This window comes from Bos indicus x Bos taurus, chromosome X (genome assembly GCF_003369695.1).
Source record: "Bos indicus x Bos taurus breed Angus x Brahman F1 hybrid chromosome X, Bos_hybrid_MaternalHap_v2.0, whole genome shotgun sequence".
Classification (NCBI taxonomy): domain Eukaryota; kingdom Metazoa; phylum Chordata; class Mammalia; order Artiodactyla; family Bovidae; genus Bos; species Bos indicus x Bos taurus.
In genome coordinates, this window is record NC_040105.1 from 108,682,064 (window position 1) to 108,702,539 (window position 20,476).

At 47.0% G+C, this 20,476-nt stretch overlaps 1 protein-coding gene across 7 annotated transcripts; it reads right to left on the reverse strand.

The window, feature by feature from the left end:
- Positions 1–774: 774 nt before the first annotated feature.
- Positions 775–18,950, reverse strand: ZNF275 (zinc finger protein 275). 7 transcript variants are annotated; one of them, XM_027533301.1, is made up of 4 exons: positions 18,817–18,950; positions 7,945–8,052; positions 7,062–7,334; positions 775–6,766 (listed from the first exon to the last, which is right to left on the reverse strand). In XM_027533301.1, the coding sequence occupies exon 4, from the start codon at positions 6,738–6,740 to the stop codon at positions 5,610–5,612; it is 1,131 nt and encodes a 376-aa protein (XP_027389102.1). In that variant the 5' UTR covers positions 6,741–6,766; positions 7,062–7,334; positions 7,945–8,052; positions 18,817–18,950; the 3' UTR covers positions 775–5,609. The 7 variants fall into 7 exon arrangements, with proteins under 7 accessions (XP_027389102.1, XP_027389100.1, XP_027389099.1 ...); XM_027533299.1 differs by having other exon boundaries at positions 7,945–8,092; XM_027533298.1 differs by having other exon boundaries at positions 18,636–18,950.
- Positions 18,951–20,476: the final 1,526 nt, after the last annotated feature.

The following is a 20,476-nucleotide window of genomic DNA, read 5'->3' on the forward strand; positions in this document are numbered from 1 at the left end:
CTTGGTTGGGTGAGGCAGTATCACACCTGCTGCCTGGAAGTTGCATTTGGGTAGAGTAATTGACAGGACCTGGGGGAAAGAAGACATAGGCCTTGCCTGTGCACCTCCAGGGAGGCAAGGTTGGTAGGTGGAGTCATGCTCCTTTCCAAAATGCAGCTCTCTCCTATTGGGGCACATTGTGGCCTGGAAGGGGCCAACCCATGCACTTCTTGGAGCCCAGTTTTCACTTGGCCTTCCAAAATGGGGCAGCTGACTCCAAGGCTGAGCTCTGTTTGCATTTCAGAGGGTCAGGGAACCAGCAGCCTGTCCTCGTTGCCTGCCTTTTCTGAGGCAACAGACACTACAGACGGGGCCAGCCACTGACCACCAAGAAGACTGACCTCCCTGCTCCTGCTCCTATGCAGCCCACAGAGGCTGGACAATTCTTAAGTCTCAGAAGCCCCTTCTGTCACCCCACTTCTGATTCCTAGCTGGAGAAGCTAAGGGGAAAGCTGGTCTTCCACTTCCACCTGGAATTTAGACCCAGGGGAGAACCTCAGCTATGGTGAAGGGAGGCACCTGGCTGAATGACAGGCCCCTTCTGCCAAGGGACAGCTCGAACTTCCAGGAAGACCAACTCTCTGTCTCCAGGGAACCCCGCTTCTCCTCTAGGCATCCAGCAGGCAGTTGCAGGGCATGGGGCGAGGCAAGACAGGGGCTGGAAGTCCAGGATGTGGAGAAAAAATGGAAGAACTGATAAACCAAGCTTTGACGAAATAAGTCAAGGACAACCAATGCCATTTAACATATATTTATTGAAATCTACTCAATGCAAGGCACTGTGCTAGATCTGGAAGGGGAATCAGACAAGAAGGGCCACCCCTGTCTTCTAAGAGCTCACAATCTAACGGGTTGGGGAGGGCGGGGAGAGCAAAGCGCTAGTGCAAGGCTGATTATAGTAACTGCTGTAAAACAGACAAGTTAAGGAGACTGGGGAAGAATGAGAAAAAAGAGCCAACAACCAAAACATGAACTGGGGCAGGGCATAACGGTTCTCAGATCTGCAAGTAACACTGAAGGCCATGTTTGTTTAAAGAGACCATTTCTACTTTAGAAAATAACCACCCGAACAGATGCAATGAGAACTACACATTGTAAGTATATTAGTTATCCAGAAGTTATCAGTTTCCCAATATGACAGTTGGAAAGTAGCTGGAAGTAACTAGACACTTCCAAAATCAAGAATAGGGTGAGCAGTGACTTAACTCATTTCCTGGGGTAAACATGGGGTCAGGAAAGAACAATGCCCAGACAGAAAAATCATTGGTCAAACTCACTGAGACTGGGAGGCATAGATTTGTATCCATGTTAGCAAACAGAATACCACATTGAAAAGAGGTGTTTAGAACAGTCAGGTGGGGCTTGGTCTGGGGACAAGGCCTGGGTAGGACATGAGGAAAGCCAACCATGTGATTCTTCTCAGGAAGTGGACAAATGGGGAAATGCAATTGCTCTTGACAGACTGTAAAAAGCAGAGGCCTACTCAAGCTGGCTCAGGTCAAGGGGGTCTACGGCAGGGACACAAGTGGACCAGGGCAGTCGCCAGAGATCCCAGAAGGGAACTGCCAGGCTCCCTTGCAGTGCTGGGGTCAAGGCCTCTCTGAGGGTGCCCAGCAGGAGTCCATAGATCTTCAAGCTGGTGCTGCCCATCAGGGCAACTCCCCTAAATCCCAGGTGGCTCCCTCTTCCTTCCAGCACAAACTAGAAACTTCTCTGTTTTCTTATTTATACTTCACAGAGAACCCTAAAGATCTGGTCCATGTCTCCAGCTCTGTCGACCAATTACTGCCTGTGAGTCAAGTGTTCAGTTCTGGTTGAATGAACATGACCTTGACGGGGTGGAGGTCACATAACAGACAACAGGGCACAGCCCCGGGAATGCGGAATGCAACCCCACATGACAGAGATGCCCACCAGGACAGAGTGGGGCTCATTTTGGAAACTGGAGAGTGGGTATGACACAACTAATCCACACAGTTCATCTTATTAAGCAGCAGAAGTGGTAAACAGTTACTTTCTTCTGAAAATTTCAGCAAGTATTCAAAACTTTAATAAAAGTGATGGAAGGTTTTTTTTTCCAGAATATAAGAAAAGGACCCATTTTGAAGGACAGCTGGCATTCTACATAATCAACCTGCTCTCCATTTGCCTTGCAAAAGGAATACATGTGATTAGAAAGAAAAATGAAATGAGGTAGATACATAAATGCATAGACAAGCACACACGACAGCAAGTCTGATCACATTTTGCATCTGATGTAGCAGTAGACCTAGAGAGTCCAAGGAAATCCACCCCCTCCCCCAGGGACCCGAGGCAAACACTGAACTCGGTGCGACTACAGGACACACGTTAAAGCCACAGAAAGAGCATGGACTTCACCCGCAAACACAGTGACAGAAAAGATGTGTTCACTCCGGCGGACAGTCTGTTCAAGAGAAAATCATAGAACTGAGAATGGAACAAAGGAAAGGAGGGCATGACAAGGTGCCAAGGTGCCAAGGTGCCAGGTCCTGGCTGGGGACAAGTGGAGTGGTGTCGACGATACTAAGTTCTGAGTTAATACTGCATCTAGATCCTTCCTAAAACCCAGGCAAGACATGGCAGGCTACTTTCAGGTTGCAATGCCAGACTTGCCCCTATGGATGCCAACATTCGTTACCAAATGACAGTTGCAGCAAATACGTCATTAATAGCTTGAAAAGAGAAAACTGATGAGACAGGAAGTAGTGATTTCAGACATAGATTTACACCTACTGCAAGAACTGAGGCCCCCTAGCAGAAAGAATCGCTATGTAACAAGAGCTGTCAGCTTTTCTCCAGCCCCGGGGGTCAGGATGGAGATGTTGCAGAGAGCCACTGGTGTGACCTGGGGGAGCCATTCCAGAGTACCTCTGGCTAAGGTCACAAGGGTCACTGTGGGACCCTGCTTCCCAGCCCCGGTGGGCCTGTCAGAAGAGTGCCCTTCCTTGGCAGGCTCTCAAGCTCCCCCTCTACCCCAGGCACAGCTGCTGAGAAGTCACGCTACAGGGGCCAGGTTCTTGGCTAGCCCTTGCTGCTGTTCCTCCTGGGGGAGGCTGCTGAAAGTGAGAGCCCAGTTCCAGGATGACCAATTTCTATTTCTATGCCACATGGGCTGTCGTCAAAAGGGCATCATTGCCCTCTGAACCCTTGTTTTAACTGCCCCTCTTGGGCAAGGCTGTGGCAAGTCACAGCCCGGGCCTGGTGTAGCCATCAGAGGGGCAGGGTTGTCTCCAAGCCTTTGTTCTGTCACCCCCTCACAGATGTGGACGCAGGAGGTGACATCAGAACAGACAGGTGAATTTCCTCCTAGTCATCAAAAGTGGAAGCCACCAAACTGCTGACCTCTTTCTAGTTCCAGAATCACTCTCTAGGAAGAGGATACCATCCACGTGACAGCCATCAGTCGGTTGAGTCTTCGTGTTTGAGATGTCTGTTGGGTGGATCTGCTGCTCAGGCACTGAATCCACGCCGAGCCATGGCCAAGGCTCCCAGGAGCTGGAAGTTTGGCCAGCTGCTGCCAAGACCAAGTTTGGACCGTCCCATTGATCCTGACCCGTAAGTGAGGTCCCGCCCCACTGCTGAGGCCAGGGCTATGCTGAGGAACAGTCAAGAGTGTTCTGGCCAATCCAAGATGGAAATTCCTCTTGAGTGCCTGGGTGGCCAGGTTGGATAGTCAAGTACTGCCCACATATGTGCAGAGTCTTCATCTTGGATGAGGAGTGAGCCTGCATCTCTGGCCCATTTCCATCCAGCCTGCCCACCTGGACATCCACCTTCTGGTGGGGCAGGACTTTCAACTTTTCATTTGTAATTCAATATCTAGAAGAGAATATTATCATCTCTAACTACTGAAGCAATGGAAGTTACAATTTAACTGACAACAATGAACGCTTGGATATGTAAAAATCAAAAGCTTGCAAAACAAAAATGTAATAAAACTGCTACAAAGAGCAAAGCAATAAAACTGGCAAAGAAATCATCACAATTGATATAGAAAGAACTGCTGTATAATGTCAATATATTCAAAGATAACTTGATAACTGGTCAAAGGAGATGCACATACGATCTGCATGCGAGCAAACGGAAACAGTATTTTAAGCCATCATGTGAGAGAAAGAAGATGAGACTAGGAGTCAGGAGCCCTGGGTCTATCCCCAGTTCAGATACCAGTGAGTCACAGAACAACAGCAATAACCATGGAGGTGATGGCAGATGACTTCACTGAGTGTGTACCTCTGTGCCAGGTGAGGCATCTCGGTCCTTGCGATAACCTTAAGAGGTAGTCCTGTGATCATCCTCGTTTTATAGAGGTGGAAATGGAGGATTGGAGAAGTACCATCTAGGCCCCATATCAGGAGAGGCTATTGTTCCCCAAAAGGAGGCATCACCTTATGCTTAAGTCCTTGGGATGTCATTGTTATCATGTTGATCTTCTCTCAAATACTTGATTTTAATAGTCCTGCTTGAGGATGAGACCCATTAGCCTGAAATAAACTCCAGTCGATGCTAGTTTTGGATATGCATGGAAGTCACCAGGTTGAATTGGTTTAAGAAAAAAGGATACAAAAGAAATGTAACTCAGATTCAGTACTTCTTCTTAAGAGTATGAGCTCACAATGACAAGTTTTTAATGCTTTAAAAAAGCCTTTTAAAGTTCATTTAAAAAGGAACACCTTAAGTGGGTGCATTGTAGAACTATAGGACAAATTAAAAAAGGACAACCATCATTCTAATGTTACGTGAACAGGTACTTATGGCTTGTGGGAGGTGATTTCTAGTGAGAGCCTTGTGCAGGGATTGTCACAGTGCTACGTGGCACACAGCTCATACAGATGGAAGCCACTGGATGGGCTTTGAAAATAATGACTCCAAAGGGGCTCTGAGGTTGGTGAAGATAGTGTGGTTAGAAATGCATAGGAAGAATTAGAATAAAATGATCTCATGGAGCAGAGTCAGGCAAAAAAGGAATACTTTCTAAATTAATATATTATATATAACATGTGATTTATAATAGGTATGCATAACTAAATTAATAAATTAAATATTATAAGACATTTGATTATTCTATTTACAACCCTAAAAATTTATAAATTCAAGTAGGCCAAAAACTTTGGGGTGATTGCTCTGTTAGGGAAAGTCGGGATTCACAATCTACAGATGCTGTCATTGAATAGCTCTGGGTCTCCCTTTCCCTGAAGGGGGAGCTTGGAGGAAAACAAGCATCTCCATCCAGCTCCACTTCCCACATCCAGATTTCTCTTCTCTCATTCTCCGATTCAAGACCTGTGGGTTTAAATACCTTGAAGGTACTCAAGGCCAGTTGAACCAGCCAAAATCAATCAAAATGGTAAAAGCTACTCTCGATAGGCAAAATGGGAAACATAGACACTTTATAAATTGCTGGTGGTAGTATAAATTGATTTCAACCTTTCTGAAGAGAAAATATATAAGCATTACAAAACTGTTCATCTCCTTTGACTCTGCCCTCCCCCTCTAGGGACCTGGCCCCAGCGGGAATCCGCTGCCAGCTGTGGGGCTGTGAGCCTCGCCTACTCGTGGTGGGTTGGCTGATGCTTCTGCAGTGCCGACCGCCTCTTGAACACGCGGCCACACTCGCTGCACTCACAGCGTCTTGTTCCACTGTGGGTCCTCCGATGGCGACTCAGGCCGGAGCTCCGGCGGAAGGCCTTCCCGCATTTGTCGCATTCATAGGGTTTCAGTCCGCTATGGATGCGCCGGTGTTTGATCAGGTCAGAAGGCCCCCGGAAGGCCTTGCCACAGTCGCCACAGGCGTAAGGCCGCTCCCCAGTGTGGATGCGCTGGTGCTCTAGGAGGCTGGAGCTCTGCCTGAAGGCTTTGCCGCACTGGCCACACTCGTACGGCTTCTCGCCAGTGTGGATCCGCCGATGCTTGGTGAGCTCCGAGCTCCTCCGGAAGAGCTTGCCACAGTGGGGGCAACCGTAGGGCTTTGCTCCGCTGTGGATGCGCTGGTGCTCGGCCAGGCCATTGACTCCTCGGAAGGACTTGCCGCAGTCGTCGCAGTCGAAGGGCAGGTGGCCGGTGTGTATCCGCTGGTGCTTGAGAAGTTCCTGGCGATCCAGGAAATCCCTGCTACATGTCTTACAGGCGAAGGGCTTCTCTGAAGTGTGCAGCTTCTGATGGCGGAAGAGGTGGGTATTTACCTTGAAGGAGCGGCCGCATTCCTCACAGTCAAAGGGCTTCTCTCGGCTGTGGACGCGCAGATGCTGACTGAGGCCCGCATTCTTCTTGAACCTTTTCCCGCATTCTTCACACTCGAAGGGTTTTGCCTCCTTTTCCATTTGCTCCCTATTCTCCACGGCCCCGTCGAGAACCCAGCTGGGGCCCGGCTGGGGCTCTGCAGCCACATGGCTCTTCCTGTGCTCATTTAACTCAGTCACCCCATGAAAGACCTGCCCGCAATTGCTGCACTCCCAGCCCTTCTTCTCACTGTGAATTCGCTGGTGCTGCACCAGGAGGACCTTAAGCCGAAAGGTATCCCCACACTCTTTACATGCAAAGTGATGCTCTACAGGCAAATTCTGGGGGCTTCCTCCCTTCCCCCCCGAGTCCCCATTCTGTTTGACCTCAGGGCTGGGCTCACTGGCCCTCGGGGAGCTTGTGGAAGCCATCTCCTGTGACTGTGCATTTTCATCCATCATTGGCTGTTGGGTTGCCCAGATGCTTTCTGAAATGAAAACCATAAGATACTGCAGTCTCAAGAGGAGGAAGGAATAATCACAGCAAAACGAGTGAGTGTCAACAATCACTTTGCTCCAGAGACAGCTGCTGACCAGTTGGCAGGAGGTCACCAACCAGAAATAAGGACAGTAGACAGAAAGGGCATAAGGGCCTGGTTGCTGGAAGCTCCCTCTCAAGGTGACTGAGGATCAAGCCACACCCCAAACATGTGGCTTCCTCCCCAAAGCTTCAGCTGGGCCTCCCCCATGATGCCCTGACATTTCTTCAATTTTTTTACTCACCTGAATGTTTAGCTCAATCCACGTTAGGGGATGGCTCTGACTTGCTCCAGGTGAGAGACCAAGGTGAGGGTCAAAACAGGAACTCCTTCTCATGGAAAAAGAAACAGGCAGTAGCAGCAGCCAGAGATGATATCAGGTTGGCGCCTTTGAAGGGGAAGCTTTCAATCCTCAAAGGCTGGAGTGGCTGTTCCCTTAGGCAAGTCATCCATTAATATCAAATGCCTTTCCCAATGGTCAGCTCCTTCCAGGGGCTGGATGAAGCAAGCTCTGGGTCTATCCACATAGAGCACCAGGTCATCTTCCTGGGGGGTGGATCCTCCCTTTCCCCTGTCCACTCTCTTTAAGGTCTGCACACTGAACTTGGGGTCCTTCCATAACTATCAAAGCTGATCCTTGGCAGTCTCTCCTCCTAAGAAGCCTCCCCACCTCACACATGCAGCCCCTTGTGGTGCTAAGGAGCTTGCCATGTCAGCCTCTCTCAACACATATATACCTGTGGTGGATTCATTATGATATTTGGCAAAACTAATACAATTATGTAAAGTTTAAAAATAAAATAAAATTAAAAAAAAACAACAGTAAACTACAATAAAGTTCCCATACAATTTACATAATTTGTGGGTTAAAAAAGTATTTCATTATGGTGGCCAGTTTGTTCTAACTTCTTTATAAGCCGTTATGAGTTGGGAGGGATACCCGCTACTTTGACAGGTTGTGTGTAGCAGACCCTCTGTATTTCCTTACAGCCTATTCCCAGGGAGCATAAACTGGAAGTTGGGCCTGTGTGGGACTAGACTGTCAGGTGCCCCCTTATCCCACTCCCAGCTCCGTAGGACCACGAAGCTGGTGGCAAATCTTGTGGAAGGGCTGGGGTCATCCTTACCCACAGATATCACGTTTCTTCAATATGCTGAGGTCCTCTGCTCAGGGTCCAGCTTCAATCACTCCGTTTGATGAGGTATTGTGCCAAATTACCAAACGTCACTGAATCCTGAAAGAATTCCCAGGAACAATCTGTCTTTCCATCCATTCTAGAATGAGGCAAGGGCAATGTCAGTAACCCCAGGGATGAGAGGTGAGAGTCTAGAGTGAGTATACATGCGAACATGGAAATCTAAGTATAAGCCTCAAGAAGTCCTAGAAAGAGAACCTGACCATGTGCCAGGAGACCTGGGCTGTGGCCCTGGCTCCCATTGTCTTCCCAAGGGACGTTAGCTCAATCACTTTCGGGTACTGAAACTCAGCTCCCCAACTGGGATGATGGAAATTACAAACCCAGCAGGTATCAATTCCTTGGCAGACTCTGGGGAGAGAAGCAGAAAGAGGGAGGAAAGATAGCAGCTGGGGTTCAGGCCCAGTTGTGTGTTATGCTGGGGAAAGAAGCAGAGACCAATACTAGAATCAGGAAGCAGGGACAGATTCCCAAGCTAGGCTGAGGGAAGCACAGCTCATCTGAGCCTCAAGCACTCCAAGGGGGCATTGCCAGGACTTGGTTTCCCAGGAATGGTAAGGACTTGGGCAGGACTTGACTTCTTGGGTAAGGGCCAGACCCTGGGTATCAGGGGGAGCTAATGAAAGTGGAAAGAGCCACGAGTGACAGCAGCCCTGCCTCTGGGTCCCGTGGGATGAGACTGGTGATTTCCTTTTCACTTGTTTTAAATCTTGAGTCTTCTCTTGCACAGAGGTTGACTGACAAACTAGAACATGGACATACTAAGAAAACATATCCCAAATAGTGGGGAAACTGGGCTGGCAGAGAACTGATACAGGCAGCCCAGAGAGAATCCAGACAAGACAAATGAATGTTAGCCCAGGCACAGAGAGAAGACAAACTCAGACTGAAAGTCAGTGGCAGGAATATTGGCTCTCAGAGACAGGTCGGCCATAGGCCTCCTAGCAGTAGGCCTTGGAGAGTTTCATGCTCACACTGCACAGGAAGGCAGTGTTCCCCAAAAGAACATCAGAACAAATAACTGGGAAGTGAGAGATCTTTTTCAACTTTGTAGGGGCAACAAAGAAACAGAATGGGCTACTAAAGGGAAGGGAACAGGAGCAAGGGCTTCCTGACTAGCAGTAAGGCCCTCAAAAGTCCATACTCCACCACACCGAAACAATTCATCAGGTGACAGCTTGCAGAGAAGAACATTTCTGTGATATATTTGACAAAATGAAAAGTTGAACAATAGCTGGAAAAAGACACCTCAAAAAAAAATATCTTCAAAGACTAAGTTGCTAAATAAAAGATCTGAACCACATGTGCAAGTTGCCTTTTTCTTTCAGATCCCACCACAGGTGTGTCTGCATCACAGACCGCCCACTTCAGTGAGTTCACAGAAACAGGAACCCAGTTTCTGTTCTGCTATCAAGTCAATTTGGTTCATAGTTAAATGAAAAGAAAGCATTTTTACACTAGCTCAAGGATTACAGAACCCAGGTACTCCAGAAATAGTTTTTCATAAAATTAGATGTTATATTAAAAGGGATGGACAGAGACTTCCACTTTTGGCCATGATGGAATAACAAGGAACAGATTTAATGTCTTATAAATAAATACAAAACTGGACAAAATAGATGTGAATCAACAGTTTAAGTATTGGACAGCAGACAGCACAGGATGATGATCCTTGAGAGAAGAGAAACAAATAATATAAGCTTTATCAGTGTCCTAGATATCTTCCGGAGGCAATTTCCAGATTTAGATTACAGGGAAAGGGGGACCAAACAGAGCTTGGTGGCTTTATTACCAACACAGACCAGAATTCAGGGAAGCTAAGGCAAAGCAGAGTTCCAGAAACGAGGGAGCTATGCAGAAAAAAGAGCTCAAAAAAATCTGCACAAGATTCCCCTTGAGTCTTTCCTGACCACTAAGCCATGCATGCATACAATAAAACTCACAAAGACTAGGAAAACAATGACCAGGAAGTTGTAAGTTGAATAATTCCTAAGACACACAAAGGTAGGGAGATATTCAGGGTCCAACCAACCAGAGTATAGTTCTCAGTGATCATCTGGGGTATTCAGTAGAGAATCAGAGAGGCCATGCTTTAGTAGCAGGACTGATTTATCCCTGGAGCCAGAGTGACCCTGGATCTGCTCTAGAAAAACATAAAAATAGGGCTTGAAGGGATGAAACTATTCCATAAGCAACTACCTCCAAAAACAAAGTCTAACTCTTTTCACAGTGAAACAACAAAATCCAGACATTCAACAACATAATCTCTACAATGTTCAACATCCAATAAATAATTAAGTAAATGCCAAGAAGCAGGGAAAAAATGTGACTCATGGAAAGGAAAATAGAAACACCCAGAAATGATCGCTGACAGACAAGGATAACAGCTAGTTTAACAATGTATAACTATTTAAAGAAAAACAGGAACATAATGAAAGAAATGGATGATAAAAACAAAAACTGAATGGGACTTACTGAGGTGAAAATTGTAACATTTAAAATGAAAATTTCACTGGATGTGCTTAACAGCAGATTAGATGCAGCCTTCTCCCCCTGCCCCAAAGGATTAGGAAATCTGAAGACCTAGCAATAAAAATTTTCCCAAATGAAGATCAGAAAGAAAAAAATATTTAACAGTGTTTCATTGACTTGGAGATAACAAAAAGTGGTCTAACACACATATAATTGGAATCTGAGAAGATGAGGAAAAGCAGGGGGGGATAAAAGTATAATTGAAGAAATAATGGTTAAAATTTATTATTTTCTAAATTGGATAAAACCTATATCCAAGAAGCCCAATCACCCCCTAGCAAGACTAAACAAACACACAAAAAACAAAACCAGAAAAAAACCCCACACTTGTACACTAAGACACATCATAATCATATCGCTGAAAACTAGTGATAAAGAAAAAATCTTAAAGTAGCCAGAGAATAAAAGATGTTGTATACAAAGGAGCAAAGATAATAACTGCTGACTTCCTATCAGAAAATGTGCAAGCCAGAAAACAACTTCATGACATTTTTAAAGTGCTAAAGGGGAAAAAAAAAAACATGTCAACCAAGAATTTGATATTTAGGGAAAGTATCCTTCAAAAATGAAGGCAAAAAACAAGCTTTTTTAGACAAAGAAAAGCTGAAAGAATCTGTCACCAGCAGATCCACACAAGACGTATTTAAGAAAATTCTTCAGGTGAAGGAAATGGTACCAGATGGAAACTTGGATCACAAAGGAATGAAGAACACCAGGAACGTAAATATGTGCTGAAATATAGAACACTTTTACATCTTTAAGAGAAAGCTGAACATTTAGAGAAAAAAATAGTAAGGTAGTATGGAGTTTATAGGGCTTCCCTGGTGGCTCAGTCGTAAACGATCCACCTGCTAAAGCAGGAGACGCAGGTTCAATCCTTGGGTTGGGAGGATCCCTGGGTTGGGAGGATTCCCCTGGAGAAGGAAATGGCAATCCACCCCAGTATTCTTGCCTGGGAAATCCTATGGACAGAGGAGCCTGGCAGGCTACAATCTATGGGGTTGCAAAAGAGTTGGACACAACTTAGCAACTAAACAAAACCAACAATTGGGGTTTATAAGATATATAGAAATAAAATGTAAGACTGTGCTTTAGGAAGCCCTCCAAGCCTCTGATACACGGCAGTAGTGGAGATAAAATACAATTCTAAAAAAATAATCCAAAAGTAGGTTAAAAAAACAGATGAAAAAGAACAGTTAGGGCAAGCAGAAACAAACAGCAAGAGGCAAATGTAAACACAACCATATGGATAGTTAAGTTAAATATAAATGGACTAAACACACACCAATTAATTTGTAGAGACTATCAGATTGTATTTTTTTAAAAAAGAAACTCAAGTATGTGCTTGACGTCTACAAGAAATTTTAAAGTTAAAGACTTTAAATGTAAAGAGAGAGATAGGTTAAAAGTAAAAGGATGGAAAACAATACAGTATAACCAACATGAAGAGTGTCAGTAATCCCAATGTCATAAAAACAAGAGGGAGACCTTCCTGAAGAATCCTAGAACTCAGAGCAGGAAGAAAACTGGAGAGCTCAAGCATAAAATCAGTAGGTTGTAAGGGACAAGAAAAAAAACATAGGACAAAAGATAAATAAGTAAATGAAAAGGAAAAAAAATCAACAGGTGGCCAATACAGCATGATACACAGCAGATTACAAAAATTTGAATCCTCCATCAAAGAAGATTATAGACAGACAGTAGCTGTTTATTAAAAAATCACAGACTGTAGAGGAAGGGGAAAGAACAGTATACATTTGCATTTTAAGGAAAAAAAGGAATAAACAGAGTGACTCACAGCTAATGAGCACATCGAGACTGCAATGTGCACCACCCTGGGGTAGAGTCCAGGTCTAGAAAGGTCTTCAGGTTTCTGTTTCTGTCATGAATGTTTAGTAACCAAGCTGCATTTCTTTAGTAACCAGAAAGGAACAACAATTTTAAAAGATTTCAGTAGACTTTGGGTAAGAAGGATGCTCAGCATATGAGAAGACAGGGCCAAGGCCAAGAAGACAAGAGGGAATAGTCCTTGAAGCTGGGCAATGTCCTGAGGTGCCCACACAGGCAAGCCACAACAGAGCAGGGCTGGCAGGAATGCGTGGGCAGTCCCAGAAAGCTTAGAGGCAGGTCCATGGGATTGTGAATTCCTGGGATCATCCCCCCAAACTATTAGCAATATGACAGGTGTGAGGGAAGGCTTCCTTTGGCTCCAAAGTCCACAGAAACTCTACTTCCATCTTGAAATGACTCCCCAGTGTGTGAGAGAAGCCCTAGGTGCCCAGCAGCCAAGCCTTCTGTAACCCACTGTCCCCTAGGCAGGGCTTCCTTCTTCCTGGCATACATTTGATATTTGGTTTGACCTTGGCTTCCAATACAAAATGAACCGGTCATTGATTATTTACATAGTTCATTCTAAAAAATTCACTTCTTATTGACATTGAGGTTTTGTTGTCAAATGGAATGAAGAGGAAAACATCTCACCTTCACCTTCTGAGCAAGATGGTCTGTTACAAGCCTTGCCTGACTACCCTCAGGCCAGAGACCTAAGGCCTTAACCCACTCCAAGGCCCTGGCTGAGCCCACCAGACCCATACGTCTCAGTCAGTCCTTCCACACACTCAGTTTTCATCCCGTCCTAAATATACCAAGGCAATAATCCCAAGAGCCTCTGAACCTGCCTCAAGTGGCTCCTTCGAAGAATTCGGGCCTCACTCAAGTGCCACCTCCTCCAAATGTCTTCGCTCTCCAGCTCCATCACATACTTACAATACTTTTCACTACCTAAAACTTACCCTCTGAAATTGCTTGTTTTTACCTGATTCTCCCTGGGGAAAATGTCACCTCTCACAGGACAGGGCCCTTCTCTTTCTTGGCCAACCCCGAATCCCCAGCATTCAGGGGGCAGTAGCTCTTAGCACTCAGTGGACATGTGACACCCTGTGAGGGAGGGGTGAGTTACATAACTTTCATTAACAGAGCACCTACTATGCATTTGGCACTGTGCTTCTCCCTTCACAGGCTTCCCTAGTGGTGCACTGGTAAAGAATGCACATATCAATGCATGAGACGCAGGTTCAATCCCTGGGTCGGGAAGATCCCCTGGAGGAGGGCATGGCAACCCACTCCAGTATTCTTGCCTGGAGAATCCCATGGACAGAGGACCTGGCGGGCTACAGTCTGTGGGGTCAGAAAGAATTGGACATGACTGAAGTGGCTGAGCACGTAGATACTTCTCCTTTAAATGTGTGAAGAGTCAGACACAACTGAGTGACTGCCTCCATTTTACCGAGAAGGAAGAAACGGATCTGAGGGGTGAACTAAATTGCCTAAGGTCTAGCTCCCAAGATTTGAGGCATTTTGAGCCACACCAGAGAAGAGAGAGAAGTAATCTGCCACAAAGTAATACCTAACACTGGGCCTTGTCCAAAGGCCAGGCTACTGTGTCATTGAAGCCTAATGGTATGTATGGGTTTAGGGGACTTGCTTTCAGTCCCATGCACAAAAGATACATACATCATTCTTTCATTCACAGTTTTTCCAAGCCATCCATGCTTAATTGAAAAGGTCCTCCTGAAAAGTTCCCATTTAATTGAGCAGATCCTACCAAAGTGTATTCACTTATTGGCATGAAGTCCTGGAGATACAACCCCCAAGTGAATTGTTAATTATCTTCTCCAGTGTAGCAACAGGACTGGCCCTTCCTGTACCAGGCTTGCCCAGGGGACTTAACCCAACTGCACTTCAGATCACCACCCACAGTGACAAGAGACTATGGACACATGGAGACCGTGACAGACAGAGGCCATTTCAAAGGTGTCTATAAAAATGGGAGGGGAAAAGTGAGCCCTGCTTTCATAAAAGGAAGCTAAACTCTACATAATGAATCAGGTATATTGGGGAAAACATTTACGAGACACAAAGGAAGATCATTTAAAAATGATCCACTGCAGTTAAAAATAGAATCATCATCAATCCTGAAAACAATCTGATAATTCAGAAGCTATGTCACCCAACCACTCCACTTTAAAATGGTGGAACTAATCTGGAAAAGAAGCTGGACTCCATGACACAGGTGTCTACTGCCTTCCAAAGGTGGACCTTGTGAAATCAAGGTCAAATCGATTCCAGGCACAATATGAAAACCATTGTCATGTACTCAATAGATACACAGGGAGATCCTGACCTTGAACATGAGGCACTTTCACTCACCATGGACAAGCATACCCAAATCTTATAAGTGCACTCCTTTGCCCAACCAGGAAAGAGAAGTTGGTAGAAAGACTTTGGGAAAACAAATCTTGGCCTTTTAATATAAACAATATTATCTTTCTTCTTTAAGCAAGATCTTTAGTTGTAGTCTAACAACTCCATGCTCCCAGAGAATAAAGACTCTATCAGGTTGACTGTGGATTCTACCCTGGAGCTAGCCAAGTGCCACAGACTCTGCAGCTGCTTCACAGACACATTTCTGAAACATCATGCTTCCTAAAACCTGAGAGTTCATGTCAGTGAATAAAGGTTCCTTATATGTGCTTTAGACGGCAATGTAAATTTTAACCAACTTATTTAAATCCAATTTTCTGTATCCAATCAGAAATACTGAAAACCAAAACAATCATTTCACCCTGATTTGAAAGAACAGAAATTAACAGCTGAATTTAATGGAGCCAAAAGCCAACATTTGTCACAAAAGCAGGGAATACTTTAGTGTCTTCTGGTCACTTTGGAGCTCGGGACCCCTACTGAGGGTGTCTGGTTACTAGGAAAGGTCACTTCTGAGCCTAAGAGATCAGCAGTAGACTGATTTCATGGCACAAGTAGCCAGGGTGCCTCCTCAGCAGGTGCCAGCCTTCTCTGGGCAATGGGTGCAGGGGAGAGGGAGCAAAGCCACGCAAACTAGAACTGGCAGCTTCCAGAAACTTCAAAGAGGTGCCAGAAGCACCTGATCTCCTTGGAACATCTAGATAAGGACTGAAGCAGAATGTCCCCATACCCTAGAAGATAACAGGTGGCTCACAGTGTTCAATTCAGTTGTGGGCCACAGCAAAAATGCCCTAGAGGGAATATTTATAGATCACATGAGAGACTGCACTTTCTATCATCTAATTCAGATAGGTGCCTTCAGCTCCCTCTCCCATCACTAACCCTAACCCTAACCCTAAATCATCCTATTTATCACCTGGATTCCCAATTCTCCTTGCTGGATGTCTGTTCTCCCTTGAGTTGTGCTCTCAGATCAATAGAACTATATCTGGACAAAGATCGCCCAACAGCACTGGCATATATAAAAATATAAGTGCTTCCAGAACCAAAATAATACTTCTCACCACCTTGCATCCCCATGGGGTCTTCTAACAGCATGGCCAGCTTTAAGGCCAGCAGACCTGGTCTATAAACATCCAGACTTACCCAAAAGAGACATACAGAGATGGCATCATGTTTCAGAAAAATTCTGAGCGATTACTCAGGCAGGTAAAGTCCTACCTGTTGGACTAAAATAATTTGGGAAGACAGAACTTGGGCACACCTTCTTGGAACATGTCTTTTTGGGTCACAAGTGTTCAAAGGACAGGCTGTGAGACTGAATACACTGTTGAGACACCAATCCACCCAAGTCCGGCAATTCTGGGATGCCAAGGGCCTGAGCTCTCAACCTGTCGGGCCAGGCTGTGGCTACAACGCCCATTTGGGCTCACCTTGTACTGTGCACATGCACTGCTACTAGAAGTGAATCCTAAAGGGCCAACAGAGAGGGTGTCTCACCAGGAAAGTCTGTTTCTCTCGGGATGTTTGTGTCTGTGTGTGCCTTTTTCTGTGTGCGTGGGTGGGAGGCATCTGTCTCTGTCTTCCCCAGTTTTCCTCTCTTACTCTGCCTGGGCACCTGCCCCTCTCTGTTTACGTTTCCATTTTCTTTGCCTTCTATAAAAAGCTAGAAGGTGGACCAGAAGGGGATTTTGTAGTGTTTGTTGTACTTAATTGAGGGAAGGTTTATGTTCCCATTTCCCCAAGAAAATGCATGCTATCTTACTGAAAATGAAAATAAATTGTAAGTATAGCTTCATTTAAGTTACACTGTCCTGGATATGAATGATTCTAAATGGGGATGGGGGATGCTGTGCAAATACCAAGGGGCCCTGGGCCAGTTGTGGAGCCCAAGCAAATTAGGGCCAGAGCTAGATGGGTGCGTTAGACCCTTGGCTTGGGGTGTGCTAATGACTCAAGGGGCAGAGTAGCAGGTGTAGGTGGGGACGAGAAATCTGCATTTTCAACCAGCACTCAGGAGACTGGGATGCAGACTTGTGCCTTGTTAACATTGAGCCCATCTAGAATCTGGAGGCTTCCTCACCTCCAGCACTCAGCAGACAGGTTTCTGGCCCATGAGCCTCTTGAATGGGATGCCACTCTCTGCTGACTGTCAGATTTCTGGGCAGGGAATTCACACTTTCTAGTGATTTTCTAGGAGAAGGCAATGGCACCCCACTCCAGTACTCTTGCCTGGAAAATCCCATGGATGGAGGAGCCTGGTAGGCTGCAGTCCATGGAGTCGCTAAGAGTCAGACACGACTGAGTGACTTCGCTTTCACTTTTCACTTTCATGCACTGGAGAAGGAAATGGCAACCCACTCCAGTGTTCCTGCCTGGAGAATCCCAGGGACAGTGGAGCCTGGTGGGCTGCCGTCTATGGGGTCGCACAGAGTTGGACACGGCTGAAGTGACTTAGCAGCAGCAGCAGCAGCAGTGATTTGCTAAGGGGTCTCTCACCCAAAGAAGGCTGAAAATCAGTGTTCAATAGAATTCTAAATGCAGATCCTAAGACATTTTGAGAGAATGTATTGGACTGCGCCAGGTACTGTGCAAGCTGCTTCGACTTAAAGGCCCAGTTGGGGAGGGAGGATGGGGGATGGGATGAGGCAGCATTAGCACCTAGAGGGAGTGCTGTTCTAGCAAGCCCATCTGAAATCCTTTGGTAAAAGAAAAATGTCAAGTCTGAGGTTGAAGAGGAAATATTTCACTGACCAAGGAGTCTAGAGGGGGCTGATGGCCCCCGGTTGGGCCAACGCTGGCTGGAGGGTGTCAATTGGAACAGGGTGGGACCTCTGGGAACAGGGCCAGTGGCGGGGGTGGGAGGCGGTGGTGGTGGTGGTGGTGAAAGGGACCATGGGCTTTCTGCCGCAGGCGACTGTGTTGTGAGGGAGGATGGAAAAAGACGTGTAATTAATCAACCAAATATAGACTAGTTCAGTTCAGTTCAGTTCAGTCGCTCAGTCGTGCCCGACTCTTTGCGACCCCCATGAATCGCAGCACGAGGCCTCCCTGTCCATCACTAACTCCCGGAGTTCACTCAAACTCACGTCCATCGAGTCGGTGAGGCCATCCAGCCATCTCATCCTCTGTCGTCCCCTTTTCCTCCTACCCCCAATCCCTCCCAGCATCAGGCAGCAAAGGAGTTTGGTGGTGGGCACTGGAGACAGATGTAGCCCGAGAAGGGCGACAGAAAAACCTCTTTTCAGATCCAGGGCCTTGGGCTCGTTTTCACCCAGCAAGGGCTGCCCCTCCCCCTCCCTCACAGCCCTTGGGCTCTAGGCTACCCCCTCACCCTCCCTGCCAAGCGGAGGCTCGACCCCTTCCTAAAAGGAAAAGAGGGACTCCGCCTGCAGGAACCGTCCCCAGTACAGCAGGAACTGTCCCCAGTACAGCGTCTCTGGCTGCTGTTCAACCTCTCCCCCAGATAGGGGGAAAAGCCCTTTAACACACACTCCCCCACACAACGCCCTCTTCCAGTCGGCCTTCTCCGCGCTTGGGGCGGGAGATCTCCCTCTTTTCATAGTGGCCGGTTCCCATCCCCTAGTGTCACCCCCAAAGCAGCGTAGGCCTCGGCACGTCCAGCGATTCCCGCCCCTAACCATCGCCCCCTGCCCGCCGCGGGAAGGCCTTCAGCCTCCTCATACCCACTATCTCGGACCCGTGCCCCTCTCCAGCTGGCCCCAGGGCAGAGCAGCTTCCCGAGGCAACACAAACGCTCCTCCCCAACAAGGCTTGGCCGCCTTCTGCCCCCCACCCCGCCCCCGCACACTTTCTGGAACACTCACCCCAGTTCTGCACACTCTCCTGGGCCGCCCCCTGCACATCCTCCCGGGGCCCAAACGATCACCCGGGCCCCGCACATTCATCCGCGGTCCCCAGCACATCCTCTTGCGGCCCGCACGCTCATCCTGGCCTCGCGCACCCTCCCGGGCCCCGCGCACATCCTCTTAAGGCCCGCACGCTCACCCTAGCCTGGCGGCGGCCGACGCGCGGCCCTTGGCGGAGCAGCGCTGGCGAGGCCCAGGCCTCGCGTGGCAGGAAGCGCCACGGAGCAGCTAGCGCACTGCTGAGCCTAGCAGCCCAGCGGCGCGTTTCCGGAGCCGCAGGCGCCGCCGTGGGTAGTGGGAGGGCGAGGCCCCGCCCCGACTTCGGCCCCGCCCGGGCCGCCGGTCCCGATTGGCCCGGAGAGGGGGCGGGACGGGAAGGGGGCGTGGCTAAGCCCGGGTTTAGGGTCAGGCCAGACCCCGGGGGAGCAGCAGCGCAGGCAAGAAGCTTCGGTGGAGGCAGGAGGCGTGGAATGAGAGTACTAATGAGTGAATGAATGAGTGAACTAGCGAATGAACTGACAAGCCTACGAAGGAGGGAACGAAGAAATGGACAGGACCCCTCCCTCTTGGGCGCCTTTAGAACGGGAATATGGGTGGGGGGGATGAGAAGGGAGGGCGAGGCAGAGCAAAGCCAGCCTCCACTGGAGGGATCAAAGTGGCTCACTCATTCATGCAAGGTTTCGTGAGCCCTAGCAATGCCACATACTGAGACTACAACTGTGAGCGAAACCAGGCTACATCCTTGCTATCAGGGGGGCGTGCATTCGGTTCCCAAGGGCTCCTGTGAATGTGTGTGTGCTTGGGTGTGTGTGTACGTGTGTGCCCATGTGCTCGAGTAAAGATGGAAGGGAAACACATTTGAGTAAATTTCAAAATAGCAGGTCATACTATGAAAAGAACAGGATTCTTGGATCAGGGGTGTTGCAAGTATTGACAGCTGCTTCCACATGAATATCTGCCATTCAACAAAGATCTAAGAAGCTGCAGTGCTCTGCGGTGTTCTAAGCCCATCCATGCTTTCTTGAAGATTCCTGTTTCATAAAGGTCATATAACAATAATAAACAAGGGTTAACAAACAACGCATAAGAATAAGAACTGTGAAGAACATCATTTAGGGTGGTGTTTGGGAGTGGTGGGAGGGAAACTTCAGTGAGGCTATGGTTGATATGAGACTTGAATTACAAGAAGAACTCAGCGTGAAGGTTGTTGATAGGAAGAGCATCAAAAGGAACAGCAAGTGCAAATTCCCTGTGATAGGAACCAATTAGGCATATTCTAGTATCAAAAGAAAAATGTTGGAGTAAGCCAAGGGAAAAAGAGCCACACTGAAAGGATGAAGCTGGGCACTGAAACTGAGTTTGAAGGACACAGTCTAACTTTTCATTTTTTATTAATATACCTTTATTTTATTAGTGATAATGATTATAACCAACTTCTTAAATATTCTTGTAGGAATTTTATTTACTACATGCTGCCTTTCTTATTTACCTTACACATTTTATTATGAAAGCTTTGCAACATACAGATCAATTGAAAGATGTGTACCCATGTACCAACCACCAATATTGTACAATTAGCATTATGCCATACTTGCTTGATTGCATGGTCATCCTTATATTACCAATCCATTTCAAAGTAAGTTGCAGACATACAAGCACGCTTCACACCTTAACACTCCAGCCTGCATATCATTACCTAGAGCTGCATGGCATTACCTAGCATACCTGTTTACTGCATAGCATTACCTCAGTTCAGTCACTCAGTCATGTCCGACTCTTTGTGACTCCATGAACCACAG

Bases quoted from the DNA above. Each gene is read 5' to 3' on its own strand.
- ZNF275 (XM_027533301.1), bottom strand. From the start codon at position 6,740: ATGATGGATGAAAATGCACAGTCACAGGAGATGGCTTCCACAAGCTCC.